This window comes from Caenorhabditis elegans, chromosome IV, assembly GCF_000002985.6.
Source record: "Caenorhabditis elegans chromosome IV".
Classification (NCBI taxonomy): domain Eukaryota; kingdom Metazoa; phylum Nematoda; class Chromadorea; order Rhabditida; family Rhabditidae; genus Caenorhabditis; species Caenorhabditis elegans.
The window spans coordinates 361863-376015 of record NC_003282.8 but is presented as its reverse complement, the minus strand read 5'-3'; the positions used below and the strand labels follow the sequence as shown (position 1 = coordinate 376015).

At 37.8% G+C, this 14153-nt stretch overlaps 1 protein-coding gene and 1 non-coding gene across 19 annotated transcripts in view; both read left to right on the top strand.

Moving 5' to 3' along the window:
• The window catches only part of fln-1, a gene marked incomplete at both ends in the record, with an annotated part of 16793 nt that continues 2640 nt past the window's right edge, over positions 1 to 14153 (top strand). Inside the window, 19 exons of one of the 18 annotated variants that reach the window (NM_001307431.4) lie at positions 1 to 39; positions 89 to 202; positions 251 to 422; positions 1272 to 1445; positions 1492 to 2054; positions 2096 to 2372; positions 2673 to 3208; positions 3889 to 4443; positions 4511 to 4610; positions 6868 to 7196; positions 7246 to 7417; positions 7616 to 7774; positions 8070 to 8255; positions 8307 to 8887; positions 11709 to 11807; positions 11888 to 12040; positions 12137 to 12245; positions 12785 to 13179; positions 13258 to 14109. In NM_001307431.4, coding sequence (NP_001294360.1) covers positions 4 to 39; positions 89 to 202; positions 251 to 422; positions 1272 to 1445; positions 1492 to 2054; positions 2096 to 2372; positions 2673 to 3208; positions 3889 to 4443; positions 4511 to 4610; positions 6868 to 7196; positions 7246 to 7417; positions 7616 to 7774; positions 8070 to 8255; positions 8307 to 8887; positions 11709 to 11807; positions 11888 to 12040; positions 12137 to 12245; positions 12785 to 13179; positions 13258 to 14109 — 5562 coding nt within the window. Of the gene's footprint in view, positions 40 to 88; positions 203 to 250; positions 423 to 1271; positions 1446 to 1485; positions 2055 to 2095; positions 2373 to 2672; positions 3209 to 3888; positions 4444 to 4510; positions 4611 to 4925; positions 5788 to 6867; positions 7197 to 7245; positions 7418 to 7615; positions 7775 to 8069; positions 8256 to 8306; positions 8888 to 11708; positions 11808 to 11887; positions 12041 to 12136; positions 12246 to 12784; positions 13180 to 13257; positions 14110 to 14153 lie in introns of those variants that run through there. The other 17 variants (NM_001307435.3, NM_001307432.3, NM_001028379.5 and 14 more) reach the window with 17 other exon arrangements.
• Y66H1B.6 lies at positions 2413 to 2495 on the top strand. The gene has a single exon (NR_101875.1). It is a non-coding gene; the product is annotated as a small nucleolar RNA Y66H1B.6 (small nucleolar RNA).

Genomic DNA, 14153 nt, shown 5'->3' with positions numbered 1-14153 from the left:
AAAATGGCGCAACCAAAACGCCTTGACCAGGAAGAAGAGGTATTTATTTTCAGAAGACTATACAACTTTCTAACATAAATATTTTCAGGTCGTTCCGGCGATCCGTCACGATGACGCCGAATGGAAGATCATCCAACAGAATACATTCACCAGATGGGTCAAAAATCATTTGCAAAAGGCTGGAGAAACTATTGAGAGTCTGGTGAGTTTTGGATTACTTTATTCAGTGATTTTATATTTATAATTTCAGGAAACTGATTTCTCGGATGGTCTCAAGCTTATTGCATTGGCTCAAGTTCTCTCCCACAAGAATGTTGGAAAATTCAACAAGAAAGTGGCATTTCGTTCACAGAAGCTCGAAAATGTGTCTCTTGCGTTGAATTTCTTCCAGAATGAAGAGAATATTAAGATTATCAATATTGGTAAGCAGTCCTTCACTGAAATCCTGAAAAATAGTATCGTAGAAACGATATATTTTCCTTTTTCGAGACTGCTCCGCGCGGTGAAGCAGTTCAAAAGGACGAATCCGTAGTTCAAACATGTTTTTGTTTGTTTTCAGTGTATGGGAGCTCTCGCCCGAGCACACGGAGTTCCCCTTTCCTCTATTATTACGAACAACATAGGTTGACCACCGTTTTTCGCAACAAAAATACCCATTTTCGGGACTTTAAGCCAATATTTCGACGTGTCAATTAGTGTCGTTTTTAGAGAAAGAATTTCGGAAAAACGGCCACTTTAAAAAACATTCAAAACACTGAATATTTCAATTTTAATTTACAAGTTAATGTTCATTTCGATACTATCTCTTAAAGAAAATCTGAGAAATATTTTCAATTGACTCCAAATTTTTCCCAGATTCTGAATTTCTATGTGAAAAAATTCAAAAAAATTTCCCTGATTTTATATCCAATAAGGATTAAAAATATCTCGTAAATATACAAAATTGTCGTAAATCGACACATGGCGTCTCTGGTGCGAAAATTCGTCGTTTGAAAAATCAGGGAATGTTTTGTGAATTTTCTCATTTTGATTTCAGAATCAGGAGAGAGAACGACAAAAAAAAAAAATCACAAGGGTTACTGTATTTTTTTGCGTTTTAATTCTTTACCACACGAGCTTTACCGAAAATGTCTCGAACTTTTGACAAAGTCTGATTAAAACCTGACTTCTCAATGTTTTGGCTCAATACAGAATCATTCAAACATTTTAATAGTTATATATTCGGTCACCACAACCCATTTTCTATTTAATTGCATTATTTTAAATTACAGACAGTACTCATATTGTGGATCATAACAAGAAATTGATTCTGGGACTCGTTTGGACATTGATTCTCCATTATTCAATTTCGATGGGATGGATTCAAGAAAAAAGAGAAGATGGAGATAATAAGGAGGAGACTCCGAAGCAAAAGCTCCTCAATTGGATTCGTAATCGTCTTCCAGGTACCATTTCGAATTGCAACATTTACTCATCACCCTAAAGTTTCAGGAATGCCGATTTCCAACTTCACTTCCGACTGGAACGACGGAGTTGCTCTCGGTGCACTTGTCAATTCGATGGCTCCAGGAGCACTTGAAGACTGGGAAAATTGGTCGCCAAATGATGCTCTGGAGAACACTGAGAAAGCCATGAAGTCTGCTCAAGATTTGCTTAAAGTTGCTCCACTCATTGCTCCAGCTGAGATGATTCATCCGGAAATTGATGAAATGTCTGTAATGACATATCTTTCACAGTTCCCTGCAACAAAACCAATAATAATGAAGCCAAAGGTTCAAGCGACTATTTCAAATTTGGACAAAATTCTCCAAGTCAATGATCCTAGAGAGTTTGATTTGAAGCTTTCTCGTGATGGATTTAAGCCGAAAGTCTCGATCCGAGATGAAGATGGACAGGATATTCATTTGAGTCTTAAAAAGGTTGAGGATAAAGAAAACGCCTACAAAGTCAAGTTCACTCCTACAAAGATTGGATTTATCCACGTGGATGTAGCCGCGAACGATGTTCACACGTTTGAGACTCAGACCATTCCTGAGGCTAGCGTCATTTGTCAGGTAGAGAAAAAATTTATATATAATCTGAATTTGTTCTTCAGGTTGTTCCAATCGCCCGCCTTCTCGATTATAACAAAACCGCCAAAGTCGGAGATGACGTCAAATTCGCCGTGGTCGACGCCATTGAAGGTCCTGTTGAAGCAATTGTTGTTGATCCAACTGGAAAAGAGCACCGAATGGTTATCTTGGATGGTACATCACCAGGAGAACATTCATTCGAATACAAAATTCCGTGTATTGGACTACATTCAGTCAATGTTTTCCACAAGAAGCTCCCATTGACCGGATCGCCATTCCCACTGCGTGGAAAACCAAAGAGTGCGTATATTTATAAATATAAGAATCGAGTTTCTGGATGCACCACGAATTCAAGATCTGGTGGAATTAGGGATCTGGCACAAAACACAATTTTTCTCAAAGAAAAACGTGACAACTGCTCCATGTTGCGTGTTGTTAAGCATATTTTCTTGAAGAGAACTTTTGAAGAAAACTGTTTTTTCTTCGAGAAAAATTGCGTTTTATGCGTTGGCACGGTGACAGATCCGGAATTCCACTAAATCTTGAATCCATGATGTCTCTGTTTCTGTATTTCAAAAAAGTAATGAAATTGTTTTTCAGATTCGTTCAAAGTGTGGGGACGTGGAATTGCTCCAGAAGGAATTCGCAAAAATGATGTCGTTGGTGTCCACGTTGAATCGTTGGATCCGGAAGAAAATATCGCCAACGCAAACATTTCTTTGGAAGTGTTGAAACCGTCGGATGGTTCTCATCTACCAGTTTCAGTTGGCTACAATGACGAATCTCAGTCAATGGATTTCGAATATTCGCCAAAGCAAGCACCTGATGATCTAGAAGTACTCGTTAAGGTTGCTGGTGAAGTCATCGAATCTCATAAGATCCATGTGGCACCGGAAAGCTCTTCGAAGATCAGAGCATTCGGAGCAGGACTTGAAGGCGGAATTGTAAATGAGCCATGCGTGTTTGATGTGGAAATGAATGGAGAATCAAAAGATCTATCATTTGCTGTTGAAGGACCATCGAAAGCGGAAATCGGATGTCAAGAGAGACCAGATGGTAGTGCTATTCTATCCTATACACCAACTGTGGCTGGAGTTTACAAAGTTGGGGTGCTAGCCGACGGAAAGCATATTCAGGTAACTAAATATTAAAATAAGATGAAACGCTTTAAATTTAACATGTTTTGTTATGGCGTTATTCATGTAGTATTGGAAAATTAAAAGTGTAGAAAAATGACGTCACAACTGTATCAAAATACATGTTTTTATGTATTTAATGGGGTTATTCAAGTAATGTCGGAAAATTGAAAAGTGTAGAAAAATTACGTCAGAACTGTATTAAAGTATATAAAACATGTATTTAAATACATTTGTGACGTCATAATTGTATTTAAAAACATTTTGCAGAATTACTTGAATAATCGGCTTAATCATGTGATGGTGAAAAATGCGAACATGTATTTTAATACATTTTCCCCCTATTCATCAGTGTCGAAAAATGTAGAATAATGCAATCATTTTTGCATATTTCGACATTTGTCCGCATTTCTCTACATCGGCCGCCACCCCACTTCAAATGCTAAAAACAAGAGACGCAGAGAGATATGTCCCCGCAGGAAAGGTTTTCTCTGCGTCTCGTTTTTAGCATGTGAAGTGAGGTGGCGGCCGATGTAGAAAGAATGCGGACAAATGCCGAAAAATGCAAAAAATGATTGCATTTTTCTAAATCATATGAATAAATAAGCCCATGACCCCACTACTAGTAATAGCTCTCCAATCGACTGATAGTTAACAAATTGAAAGTTTTTCAATTTCAGGATTCGCCGTTTGTTCTGCGTGTCACTGAACCAATCGAAGGCCTAAAACCATCAGCAACTCGAGTCACTGGTATTGATGAATCGAAGGTGTACAACGTTGGTGAGAAGATTCCATTCCGTGTTGATACTCGTCTTTGTGGAGTTGATTTGGTGCCGAAAGTGGAGATTTTGGATCCAGAACTCAATCCAATCAGTTATGGAGCTCGTGAGATTACTCCAGGATTGTTTGAGTATACATTGATTCCCGACGCGCCAATTAAGCACAAGATTGATGTCAGTGTTGCTGGAGTTTCAGTTCCAGGAGCTCCGTTCTCTGTCAAAGTGAAAGAACCAACTGATGCTTCAAAACTGAAGATTTTCGGACCTGGAGTCGATGGACCTGTGTATTCCAAAGAACCAACAAGATTCACAATTGATGCCACACAAGCCGGACCAGGAGCTGTAGAAGTTGCATTGAGAGACGATCAAGGAGAAAATGTCGATTTGGATGTTTTGGATAATCAAGATGGATCGTTCACTGTCAAGTATACTGCTCAGAGACCAGGAGCGTATCAGGTAAAATATTTTAATTCAATGGAGTCTTTTCAGCACATTATCTGAATAAATAAATTTAAATTTTCAGCTGAATGTGGTTTTCGCTGGTGAAGAAATTTCGCCAATTGAGATCAACGTAAAACCGAACGTGGATGTTTCTGGAATTCGGGTCGAGGGACTCGAGAATGGTAAGGAGTACTGTATTAATAGAGTGAAATGCTGTGACGCATTGTGGAACTTTTTTTTTCTTCCACAATACTGACATCTAACAACTGTTTGCATTTTTTCTGGACTTTTTTTTTCGTTTTTTCTACTATTATAACACACTACTTTCTGTACATAGTTTAACGAATTCGCACGATAAGAAATCGACGTCGAGGTGAAGAGCATGGATATTGATGATATGGATTGCCGTGAATCATCGCATGGATTTTCATTTTCGTTTTTGTTTTCGTTGATCGTGAATATTCAAAACAATCAATCAATTTTCCTTCAAATTTCAGCAGTTGTGACTGTAAACGTGGAGAAAGAGATACATGTATTCACAACAGACGGAGAAAATACACGTATCGTCATCACCTCACCATCGGGACGTGTTGTCGAGGCAATTATTGAATCGACTCCGACTGGATTCCGTGTTAGGTTCACTCCGTCAGAAGTTGGAAACTACACAATTGACGTCACTTATCAGGATATTCCTATTGAGAGATCGCCATTTACACTGCAATCTGTGGAAGGACCTAAAAATCAAGATGACAGTGAAATCTTAGATGGGGAAAATCAAGAAAATCCCGGAGACAGAACACTCGCCGAAGCAGAGTATTTAGTTTTCGGTTCGGGGCCACCTTGTGCTGATATGGTCACGGTGTCTGGGCCTGGATTAGGGCCTCTTGTAGCTCAACGATCAACATATGTATCAATTGACACTACAAACGCAGGATTCGGAGATATCGATGTTTATGTTGATGGTCCTACTCGTACACCGTTGCATTGTGTGGACAATCAAGATGGAATACTGAAAATGAGCTTCACACCAAAACAGCCAGGACTATATTATCTTCGTGTAATGTTTGATAATGAACATGTACCGGGAAGTCCATTTCAAATTGTGGCAGTGGCTGCATTACTTGGAAATCCATTGGATCAACGTAGTAAAACGGAGAGCCCATACTCATCTATTTCCAGTGGATCGTCAAGCACACCGAATCCAAATCCACAAGCATGTACGTAGTAGAATCATTTTTCAATTCAAAGAAGACTTGTACATACCGTAACCTCATTTTCACTATGATCTCAACAATACCATTATTTCTTTGATTAATTCGATTGCACTCATTTTTACCAATGAATTTTCAACTGTTGGTTTATTGTTTTATATAATTTCTATTTCATTTTTAGAATTACTACAGGCTTTTTAATGCCCGAACTAATCTGGAGAATTACAAGAGCGATTTTTCTTTAATTTAATGGAAATATAATCAAGGAGATTACATAATTCTTTTTCGATTTCCCTTTTTTGTGGAATTTGAAAACCAGAAAATTCAGTATTTGTTGTCAATTGTAATCAAAGTAGTCTTTGAAGATATTATAGCATTTTAATATGAATAATTTTTAAGTGCTGGTTTTTGAATGCAACTTTAAAAGTGTAGTACCGAAATTTGAGACGTTGCTTTATTAGACCCAAAACTACCGAATTTCGAATGAGACGTATTGAAAATTTCCTTTGAAAAGTAATGGCGGTTGGAAGTTTTGGAAAAAAAAGCTCATTTTAAGCTAAAATCATAATTTTTCCAACATCTCAGTGTCGTAGACGCTGAAACTTAATTTTTATTCATTTGTCACTCTTCAAAAATATAGTGGTCCTTTATTATTATTCGTTGATTTAAGTACATTTTTTTATCAGTGGGGCACAAATAAAAGTTACGTTTTTGTGCCCCACTGACCATAAATGTACTTAAATCAACGAATAATAATAAAATATCACTATATTTTAGGGCTTCGCCGGCCTCAGCGGTCGCCGCGCCGGCCTCACGGTGTTGCTTACGCCTTACATTAAAAAATAAGTACTTTTTTTTTACGGCGAAGGCCGGCCGGCGTAAGGCACGTATTTCGCGCCTCACTCACTCAGTCAGCTGGGAACCCTACTATATCTATTAAAGAATGATAAATGAATAAAAATTAAGTTTCAGAGGCTGCGACACCGAGAAGTTTAAAAAAAGCTGCGATTTTAGCTGAAAATGAGCCTTTTTTCCAAAATTTTGAACCTCCCGAAAGTTTTTTGAGAAATTTTCAAAACGTCTCATTACGGAATTTGGTAGTTTTGGGTCATGATGAGTCTAAAAAAGCAAAGTCTCAAATTTCGGTATTACACCTTAAAATGCTGGTTTTTGAAAGCAACTTTAAAATCTGTTTTTCAGTTTTCCAAAATCAAAAAAAAAATTTCAGAGAATTTGCTCATCGGATCTCACCTCCGCCCGACTATCAACATTGGTAAACTGGAGCCAAAATCAAAAGGACTTCAGCTGATTGATGAAGTGAACGGAAAACGATACAATGTTCCAATGAAAATAAATCCAGATGGAACATATTCGACTGATACTCCATTGATGGAAGTTGGAGAGCATAAGCTTCAGCTTTTGTTCGACGAAATTCCAGTTAAAGAGGCTGTTGTAGAGGTTATCAAAGGAACAGATGTTAATAAGTGTAAAGCTTATGGACCTGGATTGGAGCAAGCTGTTGTTGGTGAAAAGGCTGTATTCGAGCTGGATTTGGATGTAAATTATCATAATCGTTTCAATTTTAGTATATTTGTTTTACTTTCAGGGAGCCGGAGAAGGAGCTCTGAGCATGGAAATGCGTGGACCAGCTAAAGCCGAATCGAGAATTCAGGATCGTGGAAACGGAAAGTGCAGCGTCGAATATGTGGCTAAAGCTCCAGGAGACTATGAGATGGCAATCAAATTCGGCAAAGATGAGCAGAAAGAGCATGTGAAAGGTGAGAAAACGTCGACATTTAGAGGAATGATCGTATGACGCCAAAAAAGATTTTCCTAATGGGAATTTTTTTCCGATGAGAATCTCAAAAAATTGTTATCATTTCAAAATATCGATGAAATAAGGAAACTCAATTTCGCAGCAGAAGATAATCAAAGATCGCTTTTTCCGAAATTTCTCATTAAAATATGTGTTTCAGGAAGTCCATTCAAGGCTGTCGTTGACTACAAAAAGGATCCTTCACAGATCACCATCTCCGGATTGGATCAACCGAATTATCGTCTCAATCAGCCAATCAATTTCGTGATTGACACATCGAAGACTAAAGACCTTCCAGTTAAAGCTACCGTTCCAAGTGGTAAGTATTTGATTTTATGCCGTATTTTTTAATTCTAATGGAACAATAATAGAGGTATACGATATCTTCTATATGAATAAAGGTATCGGTGCTCGATTTTTCGAAGAAAAGCTTTGAATTTCGGCCATTTTCCGTCTTCGAGAAGAAATATATATGTTCTCTATTTTTTTTTAAATCAACATGAACGAAATTAGATCTATTGTTAATCTTCAACACATATGTTTGCAGTTTTCCGGAAAATCAAATGAAAACCGGTGGTAGCATTGATATGAAGAGTTTTTAAAAATTTTTTCAGATTTCGCCCAGCTTCAACCAGTCGTCTCTAGATCTCCGTCAAACCCACGTCATCATAATGTGAGATTCGTGCCAAGTGGAAAACCGAATGTCTCGATTCCAATCGAAATCATCTATGATGGATTGAAAATTGACGAAAAATTGGTTAAAGTGTTGCCAGAGGTCGAGCCGCAACTTATCAAGATTCGTGAGTTTTTATTTTGCTCCTAGATGTCTTCCTGAATACTCTAATTTTCAGTTCACGACAAGAAGAAGGATTCGTTGACAACCACTCCCATCACAACCAATGCATCACATGAAGGGCATGTTCCATTTGACGTCCGCGATTGTGGAAATGTCAAGAAAATCGAGTCACGAGTCTTTGGACCTGATGGAAAAGAACGTCTGAATCATGTTAGAAGCACTGAACAAAATGGTATCTATGATGTCTCATTTCCAACTGATATGGCTGGTGAATACTGTGTTGTGTTCTACATAAATGGACAAGAAGTCGCCGCAAGAGTTCCAGTGATGGCTGAGAAAATCGGTCGAAAAGAGGATGTGATCAAGGAGGAAATCGTTTTCCATCCAGAAATTGCTGAACATTCTCCAACTGTACTCACTTATAATCATCCAATTGACGCCAAGAAAAAGAAGGCTCATCCAGCGATTCAAGTGCTTGCCGCGAAACCAGATGCTGTTCGTTTGGAGCATATCCAGGAACTAGTCGATAATGGACATCGAGTTGCTGATCGCATTGTGTTCACAGCTACCAAGTTGGGAACCAATACACTGGATGTGTTTTATGGAGGAGAACATGTCGATCATGTTGAGTATGAGGTATAAAAGAAAAAAAAAGAAAATCTAGGGGAATTCACTAGTAATTAATTTAATATGCCACTACGATCCAAATTAAAAAAAAATGTTGTGATATTAATTCAAGTTTTGATTGTGAGACAGTCTCGGTGTTTTTTTTTTCATCCAAAAACCAACATTTTTGAATGTTTTGATTGAAAATCGGAAATATCGTCTTTTTTAATTTTTCAAGAAGTAGATAAATGTCCGATTAATTAAGGAAAATGAACGTTTTTCCAGAAGTTAATATAATAACTGCACCTCTGATTTTATGGTTTATTACATTATTAGCTCAATGTTAATTCTTGAAGTTAGTTTCTCCGTGATCAAAATGTGACTTTTTTCTCTAGGGCGTGTGAAATTCCTCTGTGATTGTTCCTTCTCTATTTTTCTTTGCTATTATTTCGAGAAAATACATTATCTAGTGAATGAAGAGAGAGAGAGAAATAAACAACACAACACAAGAAGATGTTATTGTGAAGAAGAGTCCTCTCTCTCACTCCGCCGCTTCTCTCTCTCTCTCTTTTCACTCTTTTCAATTCTGAATAGACAAGAATATATATAGAGAGAGAGAAACGTTGAGATATTGACGTCGTCTCGTGGAGACACAGACATACGGAACAAACACCCATGCGAGAAGATTACTATTTCGAAGGACAACCTTCGAAAATGACCATTTTCGGACTTTTTTTCAGTTTAATATCGAGAAATTCGAAGATTTTCTTGTGGTTTTCAGCTATTTTCATCAATTGCTAAGTATAATCATTGTCGCTTGAGCTTTGAAAGTTGTGCTTCATCCCGTTTTTCAATTGTATTGAGGTAGTCATTGCAAGTGGAATATTTATTTATTTCCCTCTATTACACACTCCGTCGCACTTTTTTTTTCATAGTTTGCCTGTTTGTGAAGTTTTATTTTTTTATTGTGTTGGCTGCCTACCAGGTGTACGCGCTTCGTTTTGTCGTGCCGACTAATTCACAGTCGCTCTCACTCTTGTTTCATCAAAACTTTGGCATGTGTGGTGGACAGTTTTTACGCATTTTTCTAGATTATGGCTTGAAAATGTCTTTGTTTCTTTGGAATTTGGAATTATCATCCATATTAGCCTCTTGAGTGTTTTGTAACAACAGAAAGACAATAGTGATTCAATGATTTCTTTCCACACGAAGTTTTTCGATCACCTCAATGCTGACCCACTTTTGTTTTCTGTTCTTCCCGGTTAAGTTCACCTGAGCATTCTTCAACAGCTGGAAACACTTTGATGTGACGATGGAGTTCTTCGAATCTTTGTGTTGTATTAAAATCGGTTTTTCAAAAACTTCCTACCTAACCCCATAGATTTCAAATTGTCCCTGAATTACAATACTAAACATCCGCCAAAAAAAAAGAAGACGTTCTAAAATCTAAACAAAATAATGTTTATCATTTTAAAATGCTCTTCTTGTTTCAAAAACAAAGAGCTATCTGCTTATTTCTGCTTCTTATCCTTTGGATTCGCAATCATTGATAAAAATAACAACTGTTTTGCTTCCCATCTCGTTCTCAGCATCTAGAGCTCTCTGTTAGAGCAGAAGGAAGAATGTCAACCATCCATTATTTTTCGTTCCCTCTTCTTCTCGATTCGACTGATATCACGTTGTGATGTAACCCCTGCTCCTGCTTCATCTTCTTATTTTTCATGTTCTCAATCTTGTTTTCTAGGCCCTTGGAGGGTTTTATTCCAAATATTATTTTGCCAATTTTCTCAAGCTGGTTATTTCGTTTCTCTCTTCCGATACTGTAAAATGGATTTCTCGAAAATTATTAATTGATTTTATCTCTTCATCTGCTCATCAATTAGTCAAACTGTTCTCCGATCGAGGCGTAACGCCCGAAGCTCTTCTCACACAAGCAAATGTGGTCCCCATATCATCACTCGCCGTCTTGTCTCGTGTGATTTCTCTCTGAGAAGTCACGTAAACTTCTGTGAAATCACGTGAAGCTTTCACTTTGAGCTCTTGAAGCTCTCCTAATAATCATCTCGTGATTTAGGGTGGAGACCTTTCAACTTGCTTAGAACTATTGTTTTGAGTTTCAGAACAATTTTCTAGTTTTCGCTCATAGTTTAATAGGTTTTTCTTTGTGATCAAAAGTGCTTATTTTTCTAATAGCGCCAGACTTATCTGGAACTTTATTTTCTTGGGTTTTTACCAAGTAACACCAGAATTCCAGTTATTTTTTGCCAGCGAATCTCACTTCCCACCTAACGGCAACACATTATCCGTCTGCTTTAATTACTTGATCAGCACAGAACATATGTTCGAGTGGTTGATAGAATTACTAGTCGTGAATTAGGATTTTGTGTTAAGAAACCCAGAAAGTCAGAAATACTACAAAAAGAAAACGGCGAAAAACTAAGATGATTATGATTTTCTACATCACCCAGTTTCAATTTTCTTCCATGATATAAGAAGTGGAAGACCAATCAAAAAGTTGCTACATCCGTCTTCTAACCAATCAGGGTGTGTAAAGTTTGATACGCTGATTGGATGAAAGGTTGGCGGAGCAGTTCTCATTTTGGAAAGGATTCAAACAAGAGAAATAGTCATAATTGAAAAACTCTTTCTAGAAAATTGGATTTTCCATTCTTTCTTGATTATGTTTCTGAGTTTTAGACTACTTTAGGTATATTGAAGGTGGTGTAATCAAGTTTTTTATTGCTCTAGTAGAGTCAAATTGTCTGAAAACACAGAATTTCATGCTGAAACTTCTTGAAACCTTCTCAAAAAAAAAGTTATGGGTATACCAGTTTTGATTTTCAATTTTCAGGCCATCGGAAAGCTCGAATACGAGCGAATTCAAGCGGAACGCGCCAAAGTCGTTGTCGAGAAGGAAGACGACGTCGACAAATACGAGAAACAGTACAAGGTTCGTAGGTTTTTAATATGAAATACTCTTCGTTTAATACCTATGTTTTGATGTGCATTCTACTAACCTCGAGAGTTTAGGACGAACCCTCCTCAGCTCCAGCAGATCCACGAGTTGCACCGACCAACGGAAAAGAGCCAACAACTGCTCAGGAATCGAAGAAAAACGGGAATCAACAAAAACTTGCTCCCTCTGCGGAAATCGAGCACAAGCCGTTGGAAAAGTACTTCACTGTAAGGATTTTAGAGTTTTTGAAGTGGAATTTTGATTTTTTTTTGCTGTTTAAAAAGTCATTTAAATTATCAAAATAATCCTCACGTATAATCCAGTTCCAGTTCAACGTTCGTGATTTGGGATATCAACCAAAGGATCTTGAAGCTATCGTAATGCCACCAACTCAGAAGAAAGAAGTCGCCGAGATTATCGACAATCTTGATGGTAAGTATATAATAATTATTAAAAGGTGTAGTACCGAAATCTTTGACTTTATTTTTTTACTATCGAATTTTGAAATGAGACGTTTCGAAAATTTCTCAAAAAAAAAGTTATGGCGGTTCAAAGTTTTGGAAAAAGTCTAATTTTCGACTAAAATCAAAATGTTTTCCAACTTCTCCGTGTCGCAGCGTCTGTAACTTAATTTTAAACAAATTATCACTCTTTAATAAATATTATGGCATTTTATTAAAATTTTCGGTAACTGGGGCACAAATAAAAGTTACATTTTTGTCCCCCGCTTACCGAAAATGCAAGTTACAGACGCTGCGACAACGGGAAGTTTTCAACAAAATTTGATTTTAGCCGAAAATAAGCATTTTTCCAAAACTTTAAACCGCCATAACTTTTTTTGAGAAATTTTCAGAACGTCTCATTATGAAATTTGGCAGTTTTGGGCCAGTTTTAGTCTATTTAAGCAAAACACCCCAACTCTACTATCCTTTTAAATGATTATTAGTTTTTAAAACACTTATTTTTTCCAGGAACCATCTTGGTCAAGTATACACCAAAAGTTCACGGATCTCATGAGCTCTCAATTCTCCAAAATGGTGCTCAACTTCAAGGAACTCCAATAAAGTTCTACGTGGATGCTTATGGAGATGGATGGGCAACTGTTTATGGACCAGGGCTTCAGAACGCTGTTGTCGGAGAACCAGCAACATTCACCGTCTGTGCCAAGGGATCCCAGGCTAAAGAGCTCTCCGTTAGCATTGAAGGACCGGCCAAATCGCAAATCAAGATCCATGACAACAAGGACGGAACATGCTCGGCTGCGTGGGTTCCACCGGTTCCAGGAGAGTACAAAGTTCATGTGAAGTTGGGTGGAAAGGCAGTTAAGGATTCTCCGTTCCGAGTGCTTGTTATGGGAGAGGGACAGGTAATTAAATATTGATTTAATATGAATTTTGTGTATTCATATTCGAAATTTAGTTTTAAAATTTTAATTATTTTGTAGAAACGCTCCCATCTCTCCGTCGGATCGACATCAGAAGTGGCTCTTCCAATTACTCAACAAGAGCTCAAAGGAATTTCAGCTTCCATCAAGTCACCCGGAGGTATCGAAGAACCTTGTTTTGTCCGTCTTTTGGATGGTGGACGACTCGGAGTTTCGTTCACACCACGTGAAGCTGGAGAGCATTTGATCACTGTCAAAAGAGATGGAAAGCTTGTTCCAAAGGCTCCTTTCAAGATCAAAGTTGATAAAACTCAAGTTGGAGATGCTTCCAAGGTCGAGGTATCTGGTTCAGGAAAGGCCAAGGGTATCACTCTTCAAGCCAATGAGCTTCTCGTCGATACATCGAAAGCCGGATACGGAGGACTGTCAGTTTCTGTCCAAGGACCATCGAAGGCTGAGCTCACTTGCAAGGAAGTGAAGTCAGGACTCATAAAGGTGTTGTACACTCCAACAGAACCAGGAGTCTACGCGATTGCCATCAAATTCGCTGATCATCACGTGAAAGACTCACCATTGACTGTTCAATGCACCGGAAAGTCTGCAGGTCGAGTAATTCAAACCATCCAAAAAGATGTTGAACAACACGGAATATGCTTGCCAGATCAAGAATCTCACTTGTTCTTGAAGTTGTTGAATACATCACCAATGGATATCACCGCTCGTCTCATGGATCCAAAGGGACACACTGATGACATTGAAATGAGAGATTTGGGACAACAATACTATCAATTGAAGTTCACTCCAAAAATGGAAGGAATTCATACTCTTTCTGTCATGTACAAGGATGCTCATGTTAATGGATCACCATTCCAATTCACTGTTGGTTCATTCTCTGAAGGAGGAGCTCATAAGGTAATATTCACTAGGAAATAAAAATGGAATCATTTTCTTGATTT